This window comes from Centruroides sculpturatus, unplaced genomic scaffold (genome assembly GCF_000671375.1).
Source record: "Centruroides sculpturatus isolate CEXI.00-Female unplaced genomic scaffold, Cexi_2.0 scaffold1679, whole genome shotgun sequence".
In the NCBI taxonomy this organism is placed as follows: domain Eukaryota; kingdom Metazoa; phylum Arthropoda; class Arachnida; order Scorpiones; family Buthidae; genus Centruroides; species Centruroides sculpturatus.
In genome coordinates, this window is record NW_019385898.1 from 11,701 (window position 1) to 32,022 (window position 20,322).

The 20,322-nt window shown below is 28.5% G+C and overlaps 1 protein-coding gene and 1 long non-coding RNA gene across 2 annotated transcripts in view; both read left to right on the forward strand.

Annotated features, from left to right (window-relative positions):
• Nucleotides 1–7,177: 7,177 nt before the first annotated feature.
• On the forward strand, nucleotides 7,178–7,477 carry LOC111612465. Its single transcript, XR_002754610.1, has 2 exons — nucleotides 7,178–7,238; nucleotides 7,322–7,477. It is a non-coding gene; the product is annotated as an uncharacterized LOC111612465 (long non-coding RNA).
• A 5,415-nt stretch (nucleotides 7,478–12,892) lies between these two features.
• LOC111612468 (valine--tRNA ligase-like) overlaps nucleotides 12,893–20,322 on the forward strand; it is a 77,481-nt gene continuing 70,051 nt past the window's right edge. The window contains exons 1-5 of the mRNA XM_023353681.1: nucleotides 12,893–12,922; nucleotides 12,996–13,096; nucleotides 15,445–15,569; nucleotides 15,650–15,814; nucleotides 18,627–18,708. Coding sequence (XP_023209449.1) covers nucleotides 13,010–13,096; nucleotides 15,445–15,569; nucleotides 15,650–15,814; nucleotides 18,627–18,708 — 459 coding nt within the window. The 5' untranslated portion in view covers nucleotides 12,893–12,922; nucleotides 12,996–13,009. The remainder of the gene's footprint in view (nucleotides 12,923–12,995; nucleotides 13,097–15,444; nucleotides 15,570–15,649; nucleotides 15,815–18,626; nucleotides 18,709–20,322) is intronic.

The following is a 20,322-nucleotide window of genomic DNA, read 5'->3' on the forward strand; positions in this document are numbered from 1 at the left end:
ACTATTTTTATAATTCAATACCTTTCAGACTTTTTTCATAATTAAACAATTATACAAGTTTTAAATTCATTTGCATAAAAAATGTTTACATAATGATTAGATAATATTCGTAGGTCCAAAGTATATTTCAAGTATTTGAGTAGTTAATTTTAATAAATAATTAAACATACAATTAATTGCATATCTTTAGTCTTTTCAGACTGTTTGGTATAATTTTTATTATACGTATTATTAATGACATTAGATTGGAAAATACTCTAAAATTTCGTTTTTTAAATTAAAAATATCTTATTTTGTGATTACTGTTTAATTAACTATTTGAATTCAATCAATGATTGTTTCACTCTGTGCGCTTTGTTATACATAAGTGGCTAATTATTATTTTAAGATAATTTGATTATTGTATTGATTTTTGACGGATGTTTGGGAAGCGTATCCATTCTGCTGCAGTTTATTGTTGTTATTGAATTTATAGTTAATGATGTGTTATAATTTTTATTAAGAGAAAAATACGACAAGACCATATCCTAATATGGTTAGAAAAATACGACAAGTATGCTTAATTTACAATATCATTTTATTTTCAGTTATGGATGTCGATTATTCAAGTTTACCAGAAGAGGAATTATCTGCAAAATCTAAGNTTGCAACTGATTCTTACCAAATAAGGAAAATTGTTTTCAGAAATTGAAAACACGTTGATCGATGATTATTGTCTAATTACTTGGTCCAAAATTTGCTTGCAGATTTCAACATCGACCACAATGGAGTCTTTTGTTTCAAACTAAAATTGTGTTTCATAACCAGTTGAATATTTTCTAGTAAATTAAAATTTTATAAATAAATCATCAAATGAAAAAAATAAATATTGGATTGACAGTTCAATGCATCGATATATTAATATATGTGTTGTCTGTCAAGGAAAAGATGCGTCCAGTAAGGTGTTACATGGAAATCCAGTCACTATTCAGTTGTTAGATACGTGAATGAAAAAAATATCAGAAAACATCACTCAGCCAGCTCCTTAGTTACGCTCAGAATACAATATTCATTGATTATACACATATGGCCATAAGTGAGGGGAATGAAAAAATAGATATAGAACTAAAGAATATTAAAAACAATGCGGTGTATGGAGTGTACCATCGGTCAATCACTTAATGGTAATTAGTTCAGATTCATCGTATTTTTAAAGTACCGTATCATATTACACCATTATGCTGAACAGTTTGAAAATTTGTTTTTTTTACTGGTAATGCCTAGAATGTTACAGAAATTCTAGTTGACAGAATTGAACACATTTATTTAAGTGCTTACACTGGCAAGTTTTTAATTACAGTAACGAAACAACCACAATATGTTATTTCTCAGCAGTGGCGTAGCGTAGTGGGGGCGGCACTTTTTAAGGGGAGGCAAAATTTCACAATAAATAATAATCTTGTAAGAATTTGAACCATTTTATTTCATATTGTCGTCCACCTACTATTCGGACCGATTGAAATGAGCACGGAATAGTGTTAGCATCCGGACAGTCTGGGAATCGACTAACCGTCTGTGCGATGCCTGTCGACCTTTTTTTTTGCTTGTACGATTTATTCGTATATATCAGGAGTCGCCAAAGTAATCGATATTGACCCCCAGGGGTCGATATAACATTATTGGGAGTCGATTATCAAGCTTAAGGTAAGGTTAAGGGGGAGCTAAGGATCAAGCTTATCGATCTCACTGATTGTCAATTACAAAAATTATTATTAACAAATATACAATAAATGAAAAAAAAAATGCAAAATTAAAAGAATTGTATTAAAATAGTAGAGAGGTTGCGGCCGACGTTTTCATCGCGAAAACGTGTACGTCGGACGTTCAGCGCCGCCTTCCTGTAAGCTAGAAGTTTGACAATGGCGTTTGATACGTCGAGCATGATTCCACTGACGTTCCAAACGCCATTGTCAAACTTCTAGGCTTACAGGAAAGCGGCGCTGAACGTCCGACGTACACGTTTTCGCGATGAAAACGTCAAACGCAACCTCTCTATTAAGTACTTTGTTTTGCTTGTAACATGAACTTTTTGGTGGGGGTCGATGTGAGGTTTCGAAAACTTGTAGGGGGGTCGACGATCAAAAAAGTTTGACGACCCTTGGTCTAGATCAGGGGTCGCCAAACTTTTTTAACCGTCGACCCCCAATCACTTTTCAAAGCCTCATATTGACCCCCACCGTAAAGTTTTATTACAAGTGTATATGTATGAGCGAAAAAAAAACGTTGTGGGTTGTGGTCTCTGTCTAAGCAAAAAAAAAAAATTGTGACCCCTTAGCCGCATCGACCCCCTAGCCGCATCGACCCCCAATGATGTTGCATCGACCCCTGGGGGTCTATATCGACCACTTTGGCGACCCCTGGTCTAGATTGACATTAATATTGAAAAAATTAAAGATAATTTGCTGTAAAATGTTTAATTATTTATAAAGCATTATAAAATAATATAACAAAATCTGTTTGAAATGGAACGCGTATCGGCCAGAATTTTTCGTTTTTGAAGGTTTCATTTTATAGAAAGTTACGTTTTTATTTATTAGCTCTTCTAGACTTAAGGAAATAAAGAAGTGTTGTATTATCACAGCTTTCAATACTTTTCAGGCAACGAATATAAAGTACTGTACAGGTATTAATAAAGATTTAAAAACTTATATACAGGGTGGGTGCAGAGATAGGTATTCAATTATGAATCTGAGAAATTCAGATGTTTGGTGTTCATTATTATTAATTTTTTTATCTTTTATTATTTCGTTATATATCTTGTTTGTGATTTAATCATTATATGAAAATAAATGTTTCTTACATACATTTTCTTGCATGTGTTTTCCGAAATAACAAATGTATACCTATCTTTGCACTCCCTGTATACTACTATTCTTGTCGATCATGATCCAAGCTGGCAAGTTACAGCATTAATTATAATTTATATTTATCAGCTCAGGAAAATTTCTCTTTACTTAGGTTATGTTATGCAATTGTCTCTTAAAGAGTTTCCGCATTAGACAGGTTTCTGCTTATAGTAGTATTTCACATAGCAAATCGCTCCCTCCCGAAATTTATTTTCCGTTTTAAGGGGTATCCGTCTTATATGGTTTTAGTATATTTATAGTAATTAATTCTGATGAGTTGGTAAAAATAAAAAAAATATTTACTGTAAATTTTTATTTTATTCGGTTTACAGTTACATAGTTTTATATCAAACTAAGCAAAATAATTATTTATGAAAGATAAAAATCTTTATAAAAGTATCGATTTTCGAAATGCTTATTCAGAGTTTAAACAGAAGAAATAGAACCATACTCTAATCATTGATATAAAGAGAAATACTGCAATTAATTATGTCATACATTATCATGGACTTAAAACTGCTTTTCATGCTTTTCCTTTCTATGGGAATTGTCTTTGCAGGCAAGTTATATATTTAATATAAATTGATTATCTATTTGATTTCTCACTTTTTAGAAGACAGTTTTAAAAATGTTATCGAATTTATAACAGTTAAATATATTTTGTAACAGGTCTATATTCTCAACTAAACTATAAATGCAGTAGAGAATGCAAAAATAGTGAGTAATTATATTTAATAAATATGTATAAAAATTTTTTTCATGTTATATGCTTAAATCAGTTTAATAAGACGTAAGATTAGGGCTGTCGAAAGTTTGGTTTGGAGTCAAGAAGTAGAGCGGGCCATTGCCATTTTTTTTTCTTTTTTTTTTAAAGTAAAATACATAGAATGTTTCCCTACTAATAAATAAAAATCTTAAAGATTTTACTTTTTTGTTAGTTAAAATGACATTAATTTATAGAGCATTAAGTTTTCTCAGGGAATGAGAAAAAAAATTCCCAGCTTTGTCTCAATTTACTAAATAAAATGGATTATTCAGTGCTAACAATTGACGTCTTATTCTTAAAAGCGGTGTTTTCTACATTACTTTTAGTGATTATTGATTTATAATGCATTAAATTTCTTATTTATGATGACTTTTTCTATAATATTACAACTTTGACAAATACTGTTACAGTAATTAAGACATAATTCTTAAATATTTATTAGATAGCATAATTAAATGAATCAAATACCTAAATACTTTAAAAAATTAGCTTGCAAATAAATATTAATATCATTTATACATTTTATAGGCTTATAAATTAATATATTTTCCAATTAATTCATTTGTCTAGACTATTTCGACTTTTTCTTAAATTTAATTAGTTATGGACAGTTCTGAACACAATTTCTTACGGTTCAAAATCTTCGAAACTAAACAGAACTGAAGTCCATCATACGCTTTGTACTAAACATCTAAAAATCTAAAACAACATGCAAATATATATATATACGCTCATAGAAAAATTAAAAATACAATCTTTCGAATAAATCGAATATGAAAAGATATGAAAATAATGTTTATTTTCTTATTATTCTAAAAAATAAAGAAGTAACCTTTTGAATTTTATGATATATTAATGACGTTAAGCTTTAAATAATACGTTATTATCTGTTTGATTTGACAATCTGGCGTACCAAATTTTGTACATTGATAATTCTAAGGAAAAAAAAGGCAAAAATGCAATTTAATAAATATTTATACTCTGTGCGAATTATGTCTAAATTACTGTAACAGTATTTGTCAAAGTTGTAATATTTTTATTTATAATATGTTTTTGCTGAATTTGTTAATCGCAAGAAATTATTTTAAAAGTGTCAAAACGAATATGCTAAAACAAGCTGATTTTTATATCAATCTTCGAGAAACATGATTGTTCCTGATAAAGTGGGTTAAAAAAACTTAGACGTTTTAATTGTTTATTATAGTAATCTTGATTCGTCTTAGCATACGACATATTATGAATAAAAACATTTCTATAACACATTGTTTATATAGGTTTTTTTTACTAACCGTCCTGTAGGTACTAAGAGAGCATCTTTCTCAGATTCATCGTGAGTTTGGCCAAGGTCGTAATGGGACAGCCGTTTCATTATATAGATTTATAGATATTTAATTTCGATACAAGCAAAAGTTTGCGATAATTTTGCAATTATTTTTTTAAAATAAAATCTCTTATTAGTCATTTACTAGAGTTAAACAGTAGTAGTATATTTATTTTAATAAGATAAAACTGTCAGTTGCCTTTTAAAATTGTTATAAGAATATGATTAAGTTGTAATTACTTCTGAAGCGATTTACTCTATTTTATCTCTCCGTGAAGAATAGTTCAAAATTCTTATTCTGTTTGAAGTAAAATTTTTTCTGCATAGTATCATAAATTTGTTTAAAGAATTTCGGATTTGGAAAAAATCAATAATTATAATAGTTTATAATTACTAATTTTAGAACAGAACAAAATCGACTTGATAGTAATTTATTCAAAATTTTATCTTGAATTTGGTTTAATACTGTTTCAGAATATGGTCAATACAAGATGGAGGCAAAAGGTTGGCGTTCGTGGCCTCTCTTGAAAACCGCCATTTTGAATACAATTATATAGCTCACAATTTTCGAATGGAAAGGAGTGATGTAATGTTAAGTCTATAATTTACCGAAAAACACAATAGAAACATCAGTTTTTTTCTCAACTTTATTTGTTTAGTACTTAACCGTATGCAAAGTAGTTTACAAGACGTGTTTAATGTATCCACCATGTTGTTGGATGCAGATGTTCAGACATTTGAGCCAATTTTCATGAAAAGCACCGAAGATAAAATTTCGTTACAGCAATTTCTTCCAAGATTCTCTTCTCCAGATGGGAAATTTAAAGTCCCTTATGTATTCTATGCAGTAAAAATCCGCAATTGTATTACATCTGATAAAATGAATTAGTTCTTTACTTTCAATCGTTTATTTTATATTTTATCTGTGTCCAGAAAACCTGAAAATCCAGAAATCTTGGAATTTCTTTCGATCCCAAGCTTACCGGATATTTTGTCCGGTACTGTATTTCGAACTGTATTTTTAACAAAAGTTTTGCAGTATTAATAGAAGCAAATTTGAATTTTGATAAATAGCTAAATAATTCTTATGAACAAACTGTTATGTTAATTACAGTTTAATGAAAAATTTCCTGCATTAAGTACAATTTCCACAAGTATTACTTTTTGTGAGCGTCTTCCTAGCTTATCAATATGAATTAACCTGTCCAATTTCGAGTGAGGATTATTTAATATAAACAAAGTTTAGATTCATTTCGAAATGCATTCACACCCAAATTAATTGAAAGAAGAAAAAAGTTTTTATTTAAATCACACAAACTTTCACACTTTTCCATCAAAATCGAATATAGAACATCCTTCGGATTCCAGAACAAATAACATTTTTTTTTTTCTTATCAGTTGAACATCAAGAGTTTTTTGAACGTCTCACAGAAAAACGTAATTCTGTGGTTACATTGTTCGCTTCGTTCGCTCGCCCCATAAACTGGATATAGTCTATTCATAACAAAAATTTTCTACGATTCAACCCCGCGAGGGCCCAACTACTTTCGGACCAACCTTCACTCTCTTTGTTCTCTCCTCGTTTCGTTCCTCCTTGCTTCTCACCCTTCTTTCCACAATTCGCGGAATTGAGGTCTAATTCTCCCAGCCTCGTTCGCTTTGCTCAACTCTAGTTTTCTTCGCTTCCCCCTCGGGCCAACCCACTTGTTCAAAAATTTAGCGACAATTCGTCAATTCCAGTTGCCGCCGTTTCTATTTTTTTCCTTTGTGACTTTTTTTATACTCTTTCCGCCCTGTGGAGACTAAGAGGGCCTCTTACAGCAGGGCCATTATGGGTTCGGCCAGGCCCACAATGGGGCGACCGGGTGGTGAGGGACGGAGCCCGACATATCCGAACGGGCCACCCCCGAAAAATTCCTAGGGTTTCCTTGACCCGACCGTATTCGATCTCGGGTCCCCGATAGTAGTAGGCTGCCACCTTGACCGCTCGGCCATCTGCCCGTCATCCTTCGTGACTGAAAAGAGTGTCGATTTTAAATCAAACATTTTCAAGTTTAATAAAATGATTCAATATTTACATTTAAAATAAATAAAATTAAATTGTGTTTATTTTACTTTAGAAACAAAAATTAAGAGGGGAAACGTTATAATTTTCTATTTTATTTTTCAAGCTAAGATCATTTGAGTTGGCAACATGTTAACAACCACGTTTCATATCCGGTAAATATTTCATCATTTATGATCCACGTTTTTTGATTTGATTAATGTAATTTAATTATTTTTCATTTTTTCATTTTCCTGTTTATTACTTAAGAATTTGTCAATATTTAACTCATTCGTATGTTATAGAAAATGAATACTGTAAGTAATAATGCCGATATGGATTCAAAATCAGAAGTAAAGAAGAAAAGTAATCCTAAAAAGGATGCTAAGAGAGAAGAAAAGTTAAAGAAATTTCTACAAAAACAAGAAAAGTCACAAGCTTTGACGCAGAATAAAAGTGAGGTAACTTAAATTTTTACATCTAAATAAACATACAGTATATTAGCATACATTCTTTTAATGGTGTCAATTATCACTTAAGTAAAAAAACCTATCAATATTTAATTAAACCTACTTGAGATTATATCCAGTGAGAAGTATTCAAAGAAGGCCCTCAATGAAATCACTTATATATTTTGTAACACATTAGCTACAATTTTATAACAAAGTAATTATTGGTATAATAGAAAAGTTGTTGGGAATATAATGATTTTTAATCATAAGAGTAATTATTCTCAAATCTATTGATCCAGATCTTCAAAATTATTCAATTACATGGTTGTAATATGAAGAAATTGATTGAAGAAAATGCCTGCTTAAGGTCTGATATTGAGATTATATTTGTATGATGTTTATATATTTCTGGTCTTTAGCCCAAAATAGATCATTTAAAATTTTTAACAAGTAAAATGGCAAAACCGTATTTGGGACAAGACTATGTCTCAGAGACGGAATCACTTTGAGAACGAGACCTGCCTTGAGCATCATTCATCCTATCTTCTTTGATATTGCTGCTTTTGGGCACAATTGTTCAAACTTCGCTGGCCATGACCACGAGATCGTCCACGATGCATCTTTGATGAAATTGACTTATCTAATTTCAAAATTTCTCTCCGTTGTGTGTTGGTCCAGGTTGAGTTTTTGTCGATGCGTAACAAAAAGTTCCTGTTTTTGAAAAAATAATCATGGCTATTGTATCATTCGAAATTATTTTTTTATTTTGCACAAACAATATACAGTTTAACCTGATTGTAATGTCATCGAATGTAATGACAACCCTAATATAATGTCAAATTTTTATTGGTCCTATGATTTTACTATACTAGATAATGTTAAAAAAAACCACTTGTAACAACATAAAACCATTTTAACATCATATTTGAAGCACTCCCAAATTTACAAAATTAGATTACAAATTTTATTTAACATAGAAGAAACTATATGTTTGGTCCTAAGGTCAGAGTTGACTTCTTAGAATGCTGTGGGTGGTACTTTCCCCTACCTGACTTTGGTGGGGTGAGGTGGCTGTTTTGCCTGTTTGTAGAAGAGGATTGCCATTTTGGATTTTATTTTGACTCGATTCTCAGTTTCCTGACTACCTATGAGTCTGGATTTTTTTATACGCAAATGATGGTGCCAAATATCAACTCTCGACGTGTATTCTTTCATACCTCTATGCTGGTAAGAATATCAGGCAGTACGATTTTATAAACAATACATAGTCTTGTCAAAAATGGAAAATTACAAAGAAATAAATGATAAACAATATAAGGTTGAAATTTAGATGCGTATACTGTAATGGCGGCGGTCCCGACTGTTCGTACTCCCAGCAGACTCCTCCCGGAGGGGAGCTGCCGGCAGGCTGCTGATTGTTTAATGTCACTAGTTGTTGATTCGCAGTAGTTCTTGAACACACATATCAATAACTAGTAAGTATCAATTCAAGTCTGTCGGGAGAACAAACAGTCACGACCACTACCATGACAGTATACCCATCTGAAATTTAACCCAATATAAATATTTATGTCTTGATTATTGAATGCAACTACTTTGTGAAGGATCTGCTGCATTGAATGAAAAAACAGGATGTTTAAAAACTTATTTACAAATTAATTTCTATGAAATGGTATCATATACAGTATTTATATTTAGAAAGGAAAGAAATTATCTAAGTTAATATTAGATAAGTTATTTCAAATTCATATTTGACATCTTTGAAAAAAATAATCTGTTTTTCAAACTAGATTGTTGAACTGCTTCAAACTGTTGGATTGTCAGAAATTGTAAACATGAATTGTGAAAGTCATCCAGAGATCATTTTTTATTGAAGGAAATACTTATTCATTTTTAACATAATATGATGAAATATGTTAATGAAGTTGCTTTAAATTACATTTAACTGTAATTTATTTAATTTGACAAAATTGTAAACGTTTTGTATTTATTTATGATATTAAATGATTTTTTATTAATGATCATAAATACATAAGCATAAAATTTTGAAATGTTTTCACACTGATACTTTATTTCAACAAATAAGTTTATTGTATTTAAAACGAATAATTCTCTACTCATTATTTTGTGTTTTTACTTAGACATTTTATGGAATTTGAAAATTGTTTTTCAATAATTAGTTTAATATTTTAGTCATTTATCAAGTTTATATAAATTAATTTAACAATGCCAATAAAAATGAGCAACAACTTCTTAATTTATAATAGCATAAAGATAAATACATTACTATGCAGGATTTAAAAAATATTACTAAAGGCTTTCTTGTTTGGAACAAAATACTATTTTGTTCCAAGAAAGCTTTCAGTAGATTACAGTAACCTCTACCTAATCCAATGTTTGAATGTAACTTACTATTTAATTAAACAACATTGTTTTTTATTACAGTTAAGCTGCTTTAGATCCTTTAGAATATTTTAATGGATAGTGACTCTTTTAAACTGCTGTTTTTCATTGATAAATAAAAGTGTGCATTCTGATTTCACTTTTTTAAACCAGAATACAGTTTTAAAAAAATTATTGCATAAAATAATAAGTGACACTTACAGTTTATGGCTTTTGTTTTCAATCTTGCTCTTGTTATCCTATCCGTGAATGTAGGTTATGTGTAGCATAATCAATAAATAATATATAATTATAAAAAAAATTCATTATTACATATCATACATAAGAAATGCAATAATAATAAATGTGTGATATTAAGATTGAGGTATTAATAGGCTACAAAAAGTAGTTAATGATTAATTTAAAAAATAAATACAAAATACTATTAGCAGTCAGTATGTTCAACTAGAATTTTGACAAGAACTTCTGAACTTTTAGACATAATTTGACTAGACACATAATGTAGTCTAATCAAATCTATGTCTAAAAGCCTAACTGTGAAAAGCATTGTACAGTGCTTATTAAATAAAAGTCATACAAAGTAACACTTCATAAAATGTATAAATTAAAAAGTGTCCTATAAACTTACCTATACTAGTAACTTTATAATCATTTTCATTGAATACCTATTACAGATCTGAGCATATTGACAGATTTTTGTTTACAATATCTTTAATTATATCTTTACTTTCTGTTTCTTTTTTTTTTATTGGGAACTTTTCCTTTATATCTTGATTTTCATCCAGAAATTTGTGAAATTTTATACCTGGACCTTTCTTATTATTGGCATTACACAGAGACACACAAAAATTAATTGGCACTTCAATAATATTTTTTATATATTATTTATTTATTTATTTATTTTATTTTATTTATTTAGCATTCTGGTACAAAGACCCTGATGCGGGGATATAGAATAAAACAAAGTATACAAAACATTACAAAATAATATACACATTTCACAGATTATATTCATCCATTGCAGTAACATAATTTAATATTAATAGAAAATTACACAATTCAAAAATTATTTTAAACCAAATTCAACAAAAAGAAAAAACAAACTTAAACTACATGGGAGAACTATCCGAAAAAAAAACCGAGAAAAAAAACAACCAACTAGGTTAAAAACTTACCTAAAAAAAAGAAAAACAACAGTTTATATCGCTCTTCAAAAAATTCGGATAGTCTCCCAAGCAGTCCAAGCAACCACAGGTTAAATAATAGGCAGACCATGCCCAATAATATCTAAATAACTAAAAAAAAAAAAATGATTCTTAAACAATGTAAACACAGTATGACTGACAAAAAAAGAAGCTACTAATGTCATGTGCTGGTTTTGAAAAGTGCACACCCTATTATAAATTATCTCTATGAAAGCAAAAATACCAACAAGAGTAATCTTTCATTAGATATTAGATTTCAAATTTTTACATTCCTTCTAGTTTGGCCACATAAATGTAAACATTGGTCTAATATTTTTAATGATTTTTTTTTTTACTTGCCCATTGGGATGAACTTTATATTGTGTATATTATGTATATTTAGCAAAAAGCTTTGTTTTTGTGATACTCTAGTAAAATTAATCATAAGAACTAATTGTGTGTCAAAGTCTTATTTTTGGCTTCCTTAATAAACAGTTTGAGTTTCCTTTTATTTAAATATGTTACTGAATTTCATTTATCTCTAAATCAAAAGCTATTTGTTATGTTGAATCATTTCTGAATTCATTATTTCTTTTTATTTTTTGCTTTATATAAGGCTTGCAGATTGCTGATGATGTCCACAAGGATGTAAAATCATGCTTATCGATAACAGTTTTATGTGGAATAAATTATTTTATGGAATAAATTAAATTTATATATAACATTGATTAAAAGTAGTTCTTGAACACACATATCAATAACTAGTAAGTATCAATTCAAGTCTGTCGGGAGAACAAACAGTCACGACCACTACCATGACAGTATACCCATCTGAAATTTAACCCAATATAAATATTTATGTCTTGATTATTGAATGCAACTACTTTGTGAAGGATCTGCTGCATTGAATGAAAAAACAGGATGTTTAAAAACTTATTTACAAATTAATTTCTATGAAATGGTATCATATACAGTATTTATATTTAGAAAGGAAAGAAATTATCTAAGTTAATATTAGATAAGTTATTTCAAATTCATATTTGACATCTTTGAAAAAAATAATCTGTTTTTCAAACTAGATTGTTGAACTGCTTCAAACTGTTGGATTGTCAGAAATTGTAAACATGAATTGTGAAAGTCATCCAGAGATCATTTTTTATTGAAGGAAATACTTATTCATTTTTAACATAATATGATGAAATATGTTAATGAAGTTGCTTTAAATTACATTTAACTGTAATTTATTTAATTTGACAAAATTGTAAACGTTTTGTATTTATTTATGATATTAAATGATTTTTTATTAATGATCATAAATACATAAGCATAAAATTTTGAAATGTTTTCACACTGATACTTTATTTCAACAAATAAGTTTATTGTATTTAAAACGAATAATTCTCTACTCATTATTTTGTGTTTTTACTTAGACATTTTATGGAATTTGAAAATTGTTTTTCAATAATTAGTTTAATATTTTAGTCATTTATCAAGTTTATATAAATTAATTTAACAATGCCAATAAAAATGAGCAACAACTTCTTAATTTATAATAGCATAAAGATAAATACATTACTATGCAGGATTTAAAAAATATTACTAAAGGCTTTCTTGTTTGGAACAAAATACTATNAGCAACAAAGTTGCATGATTAGTGCAATATTGCTTTGCCACATGCACGTGTGAAATCTTATATTTCAAAAACAAAATTGTGGACTCCCATTTTTTAATAATATTTTTGAATTCCTCATCCCAATTAATGGAAAATGACAAAATTTAACACAATTCTGTAAGCGTGTAGAAAAGGCTTCGCTAGTACTCTGCCTCAACTATCTGTTTGCAGTTACTCTAGAAGGGGAGAAAAAAGGTAAATCTTAAAATTTATTAATAATTTTTATTTAAATTTTGACACATTTCTAATAATTTTTTAAATTCAATAGATGTGTCAGGTCCAATGCCTGACAGTTATAGTGTGCCATATGTAGAAGCAGCTTGGTATGCTTGGTGGGAAAAGATGGGATTTTTTAAGCCTGAATATAAGGTAGTATTTTAACATCATAATACTCTTAATTCTGTTTAATTTTTCGTGCCTTTAATCCTGTATTTTAATATATACAAGATTTACATTTGTAATATACCTGTATATATTATTCTAAAATCCTCCTGTGTGAAACTTCTATTTATGTTTGTTTTTATTTTTGGAATTCTATGCTGTTTTAATGTACAGTACTTTTAATAAGAACTAACAGACAAACTATGGTACCTGCTGAATAAGGAATTGAATAGAAAAAGTTAATTTATATTAAAAATTGTAATTTAATGTTTATAAGAAGTTACTTGTAGTCCAATATATTCACACACCCAACACCTACTACAAAAGGGATTACAAAATTTCTTTGTATGTCATAGATGAAAAATCCAATAGAAACTCAAGAAATTGCTTTTGATGAACAACCTTAAGTCATCACAACACTATGAATTACTCAGAGCAATGCAAAATTTCAATATTACAAAAAGTTCTTATTGAGTCCCAGTACAAAATGATAGGGAAATTTTAGAAATTTGGAACCTGATATCTCCAGAACAGATCATCAGATAAAAAAAATAAAATGCTTACTGCACATCTGCAGGCCCAACGCTATCTATCAATATCTAATTGTTCATCTCTGCTGAGAAATCTAGGAGTTCAGCTAACAAAAATGTCCTTGGCATAATATACATGTAGATGAAGTTTGTAAATTTTGGCATCTGACAATTTATAATTTATTCTAATACAGTTCTGATTTATACAGTTTATAATTTGCGATAAAATTATCATCTATCACCTATAGTTTGAGAAATTTTTAGTAAAATCTAATTTAGATTTCAAATTCTAACATATATTTCCAATTTAGTGTTTTATTTTTCATTCTTTATCAATTTTGGCTGAGTTTGTTACGAATCAAATTCCTGTAAAAACAAAATTTTGACCAGTTACACAATTCCTAATGTGCTGTTGTTTTGAGCTACACCTAGTCATTGACAATTTGTTATAAAGTGAAGATATGAAAATGAATAATTATAAAAAAAATATGTAATTTATTCAATTAGAAAATCCATCAATTTGATTACCAATTGACTATAACTATACTTAAATTTACATTATCTTCTGAAATGTAAATACGTTAATTAGTTTATAAATTAATATTATTAATAAGAAAATGTTCTAATAAACAAGAAAAATTGTTATTCTTGACCACATCATAACAAGAACAAGAAAAATTTTTATTCTGGAATATTATTTAAAAGAACTTTTTACATATTTATATACTGAATATTTCATCATATTAAAATTATTTTTATAAATTAAATTTTAAATTTGTACAACAAATTAATTTTATATAAATATAGAATGATAACTTACAAATTTTCACATATATTAAGTATATGAATTATATTAATATTAACTTTGTTAGTAAATATTATATTTACTAATAAAGATAGTATTAATATCTTTCATAAATCTTTGAAGCTGCAAAAATAGTTTATTCCATTCCTTGCACTTCTAAAAGTAGTCATCACTATATAGGGGAACTAAAAGGAAATTAACTAATTTAAAATATAGAAGGCATAATTCTGTTTTTCATGAACATTGTTTATTTAATAATTGTAATATAGATAAAGAAAACACTACAGTTTTACATGGAGAAGTCAATTCATATAATAGAAAATTTAAAGAAAGTATAGAAATATTAAAAACTAAAAATGAAATTAGCAAAAATAAATGTGAGGATAAATGAAAACTGGATCAAATTATTATAAATTAATAAAAGAAATAATGGAATATATGTAAAATTTGTAAAAATAATATGTAATTTTAAAATATAAAATTATAAAAAATATAAACAACTTATATATTTTTATATAATTTGTAAATTATATAATAAAATACAGAATTAATGTAAAAGCTAATATGTAAATGCCAAAAATAAAAAAATAGGAATTTTAACATAGAAGTGTTGATTCCATGTATTGCAATTGTTGCATTTGTTGAAATATGAAAACTGTTATAAAGATTAAAATTAATGTGATCTTAAAAGGGAGAAAGAATGTATATCAAGGTATGTTGTAAGTTTAAAGAGCATTTTACATTGTAAATACTACATTATTATTATTAAAATAATAATTTAATATTTACAATTGTATATTTTTAGTCAACAAAAGAGGGATTTATACCCAAATGCATCTTGGCAATAAATATAAATATAATATTTAATAAAGTGGATGAGTTGATAGTCAATTGCCTTATTATACCACTTTATTGTGTGTAAGAGAAAGTAACAAAAAAAGACATAATTTCATTAAAAAGAAAACATACGAATTATAATTATAAAATCATCTTTATTTTAGAGAAACTTAAAAGAACAAAATCATAAGGGGAAATTTGTCATTGTTATTCCACCACCTAATGTAACAGGAAATTTACATTTAGGACATGCTCTTACTTCAGCTATTGAAGATGCTGTAACTCGTTGGTATGCTATTAAAATTAAATGTAATGAAAAATTACATAGATAAAAATTTTAAAAATTAATATTTTGGTATTTCATCATAGGAATAGAATGAAAGGAAAAACAACTTTATGGAATCCAGGATGTGATCATGCTGGTATAGCAACTCAAGTAGTTGTGGAGAAAAAAGTTTGGCGCGAACAAAAGAAAACTCGCCATGATTTAGGAAGGGAAAAGTTTATTGAAGAAATCTGGAAATGGAAAAAGGAGTAAGGAGAATGAAAACAATATATATGTATATTATATATAAATATATATTATTTATTTATTTATTTATTAGTCTTTCCACCCTGTTAAGAGAGACTCTTCTTATGCTTATCATGGGTATGGCTTCCAATGGGAATGACTGGGTGATGAAAAGCCTGACATCCATAAAAATTTCTGAGAGTCCAACAACAAATAAATGTGAACCTTAAAGGCCCATTTTCACATTACACAAATACTGTAGAAACAAAATAGTGACATCACTTCCTGTCTAGAAATTTATGATCTTGGAAACCTAGAGCAGGAAATACTTCAACTTTTCCATTTTTACTGGAAGTTTGTCAATTAATAACCAATTGTTATTGATTGCTTTGTTCATTTTTGTGCCTATTTTGCTGTTAGACACATGCAATGCTGTTTTTATTTTTGACCTTTAGGCCTAAATTCCATTGGGCATGCTGTCACAGCAGAGAGCACAGACACTGTCACCTTAATACCTCTGTATATCGAAAACAAATTCATCAACTCCTATATTTTATGTTTAAATGGACCCTCATTATATTTTTGGATTTCTGAGTGCAATTAATGGAAAATGGCAAGTTTTATCAAAATCGATCCATTAAATTTTGAGAACAAACTCAATTCTACAGAAAAGCCCATAGAAAACATGATAGCAACAAAGTTGCATGATTAGTGCAATATTGCTTTGCCACATGCACGTGTGAAATCTTATATTTCAAAAACAAAATTGTGGACTCCCATGTTTTAATAATATTTTTGAATTCCTCATCCCAATTAATGGAAAATGACAAAATTTAACACAATTCTGTAAGCGTGTAGAAAAGGCTTCGCTAGTACTCTGCCTCAACTATCTGTTTGTAATTGTTGTATAAATGATCAATGTCATTAATGCATCATTACCATTATGTTTTTCTATTAATTAAAATTCTTCAACTTTTCCATTTTTACTGGAAGTTTGTCAGATTTTAATTAATAGAAAAACATAATGGTAATGATGCATTAATGACATTGATCATTTATACAACAATTACAAACAGATAGTTGAGGCAGAGTACTAGCGAAGCCTTTTCTACACGCTTACAGAATTGTGTTAAATTTTGTCATTTTCCATTAATTGGGATGAGGAATTCAAAAATATTATTAAAAAATGGGAGTCCACAATTTTGTTTTTGAAATATAAGATTTCACACGTGCATGTGGCAAAGCAATATTGCACTAATCATGCAACTTTGTTGCTATCATGTTTTCTATGGGCTTTTCTGTAGAATTGAGTTTGTTCTCAAAATTTAATGGATCGATTTTGATAAAACTTGCCATTTTCCATTAATTGCACTCAGAAATCCAAAAATATAATGAGGGTCCATTTAAACATAAAATATAGGAGTTGATGAATTTGTTTTCGATATACAGAGGTATTAAGGTGACAGTGTCTGTGCTCTCTGCTGTGACAGCATGCCCAATGGAATTTAGGCCTAAAGGTCAAAAATAAAAACAGCATTGCATGTGTCTAACAGCAAAATAGGCACAAAAATGAACAAAGCAATCAATAACAATTGGTTTGTTGTTGGATCACCTTTCCATGTTGGCAAGTGCAAGGATTGTGTTTCCCGTGGCCAATAGGTACAAGGATAGCCTCTCCTGTGGCAGTAAGTGCAAAGTTTACCATTCATTAGGATACGAGGATTGTCTTTTCTGTGCCTAACAAGTGCAGGGATCACCTCTTTCTTTCCATCTCTGCCTCAATTCTATTGCATTATGACAAAGTTGGGCTATTCCTAGTTATAAGTAGCACTATAGTCAACAGATATCTGTTTGAAGTATTTTGATTTAGTGGAAATAGAATTAAACAGAAAATGAAGTGGAATGAATTTTATTAATTTTTGTTTCTGTTTTCTGATAATGTAGAAACAGCTTAATGGGCTACCTTTATCATTCAACAATCTGGCTGTTTATGTATATAGTTATAATGAATTGAAATTAAATTTTAATTGAATGATTTAATTATAAATCTTAATGTGTGTAATCAGGTTTATATGGATCTTTACAAATTAATGTATAAAATAAATAATAAACTCCCATCAACCTTTAAATGACCAGTAAAATATTTAAAAGTACTAGAAATGTTTTCGACTGTTATTTCCGGTCTTCTTCAGGTTAAACGGTCGAAAACGTTTGTAGTACTATTAAATATTTTACTGGTCATTTAAAGGTTGATGGGAGTTTATTATATATTATACCAGTACCTATTAAAGAGTGTTGTTAACCTTTATACAAAATAAATAATGTATTGTTTTTATAAAATTCTTTACTTTTGATGAATTTTAAAATATTCTTATAGTAAGTCTAATTGTGACAAAAGTCTTAGTTTTAAGAAAATGTTTTCTATAAACACCACATGATTTTTGATTTCTCTAAAATATATAAGCCTGATTATATTAAACTTTAATTTCATTTGCATTCATTAAATTTTTATTATATTAATTTTAATAGTAACAGTCTATATATGAACAGTTTTCAGCTTATATAAACAAACATTCTTTTAAACATATGGTCTTTAATATTCATATCAAAGATAAACTATATATTTTTTACTATCTGAATTCTATATTTTTTACTACTGAATTCTATCATTTAGAATTAATTGTTTAATTAAAGGGATGCTAAAATTTAAGTTACTTTCTGTTTTGCTATTATTTTGAAAAAGTAAGCTAGTAAAAATTTATTTATACTTATTGATTGATTAATCATTTTATATAGTATTTGATAATTTGTAATTTTTAAAAATTATAATTATAGAAAAGGTGACAATATTTACAAACAATTGAAACTGATGGGCTGTTCTGTAGATTGGGACAGAGCCACATTTACTATGGATCCTGTGAGTAAATTATGTTATCAGTAATTTTTAATATTTTTCTTATGCAGTGACTATTTCATTTAAAAATATATTAGTATTGCAAAATAGACATGATATTCAAATAACAGTAGTTTTGATTTTTTTCAAAGTATTTTCAAAAAGAAATGTTTAACATTCAACATAAACATTTAATTAAATATTTATAATTAATAGAATCTTAATCAGGAAAACAAGCATTGTCACAGAAAAATGCTTTGAGCTTTATTCTGTCTTAAATTTCTTTCAATAATATTGCTCAAAATATTAGTAAAGGAATTTTAAGGCACTTGTAAAGCTTGAAGTCTTTTTCTGTAATGATTTATTATCATAGTGACATTGCTTCATGCAAAACTTACTGTAGTTGTAGTTTGAATAATGTGCACTTTATTTCTATGTTGAGTCTTACTCTCAAATCTGGTTCCAGTATTTTTATGCCACAGCTTTCAAAAGTTTCCTTTATTTAGATGTTTTCATGGGGCTTTACTTTTCAACTTGGTTTTTTTAATGGGAATTCCAAATATTTGTAGCCATCAATAACTTAATAATAGGATAATTTTCATGATAATTCTATATTTACCTGACAGTCAAATGATAGTTTGCAGGCACATCATGTTACTTGTTAACTAATTGACCAATAATATGTTAAAATTTTTAAAATATGCTATTATCTTATAAATGCTCAATATTTTTAAATAAACCTTTAAATGGGCAAACAGGAGGCAGTCAGCTTTCAAATGAGCTATTAAACATATGCAGATTCCTTCTAGATTGTTTGATAGCTTGGTGCCACTATCTCTCTCATTGTAAATTTAGGTTACAAAATACTGGTTGCATAAGTTTAAAATGATTCGATAATCTTATTCAGAATTTAAGGGCAAAACCATCATTATGAGAATAATAGAGGAAGTCATTGCTAGAGCATGGACCATAAAAGTATGTTATGACCATTAGTTTTTCTTGCTTCAACAATTTGAATTAATGCTGACTACACCAAAACTGGAATTCAGCAACATTGATGTGTATTCATGAAGTTCTAGTTCCTGCAGTGTAGGTGGCACATTTCTGAACTGACCATTTCAAGGTAACATGAGGCAAATTCTGGATGCTCAATATCAGCATTAACAGATGAAATTCATGATCTTATCCTTAAAGACAACTGCAGGCCTCGGAGTCGCTCACTTTTCTCACTTGTACTCACTTTTCTGAAGTATCTTCACTTTTCTCACTTTTCAGGTCATTTTCTCACTTTTCTCACTTTTTTGGTCATTTCTATGTGCTTAAAAATTAGGAAGATGTGGGACCAATCAAAAATAGTTTTAAAGCCAGACGATCTGCCGAATTATCGAACTATCGGACTAGATTTTTATGGAAAAAAATACTCCGCCCGAGCGGGACTCAAAATCGCAACTGCCGCTCAGTGTTGTTAAGTTATCGTTTGTATTTATACGTAACTAGATAGTCAGTAAGGCTGTGTACACACAGGCGTTTTTAAACGCGCGTTTTAAAGAACCAAGAGTTCTACATAGGCGTACACACTCAAACGCGCGCTTTTGACCAAGCGCGCGTTGATAGATTTTTGTTAAAACGCGCGTTTTG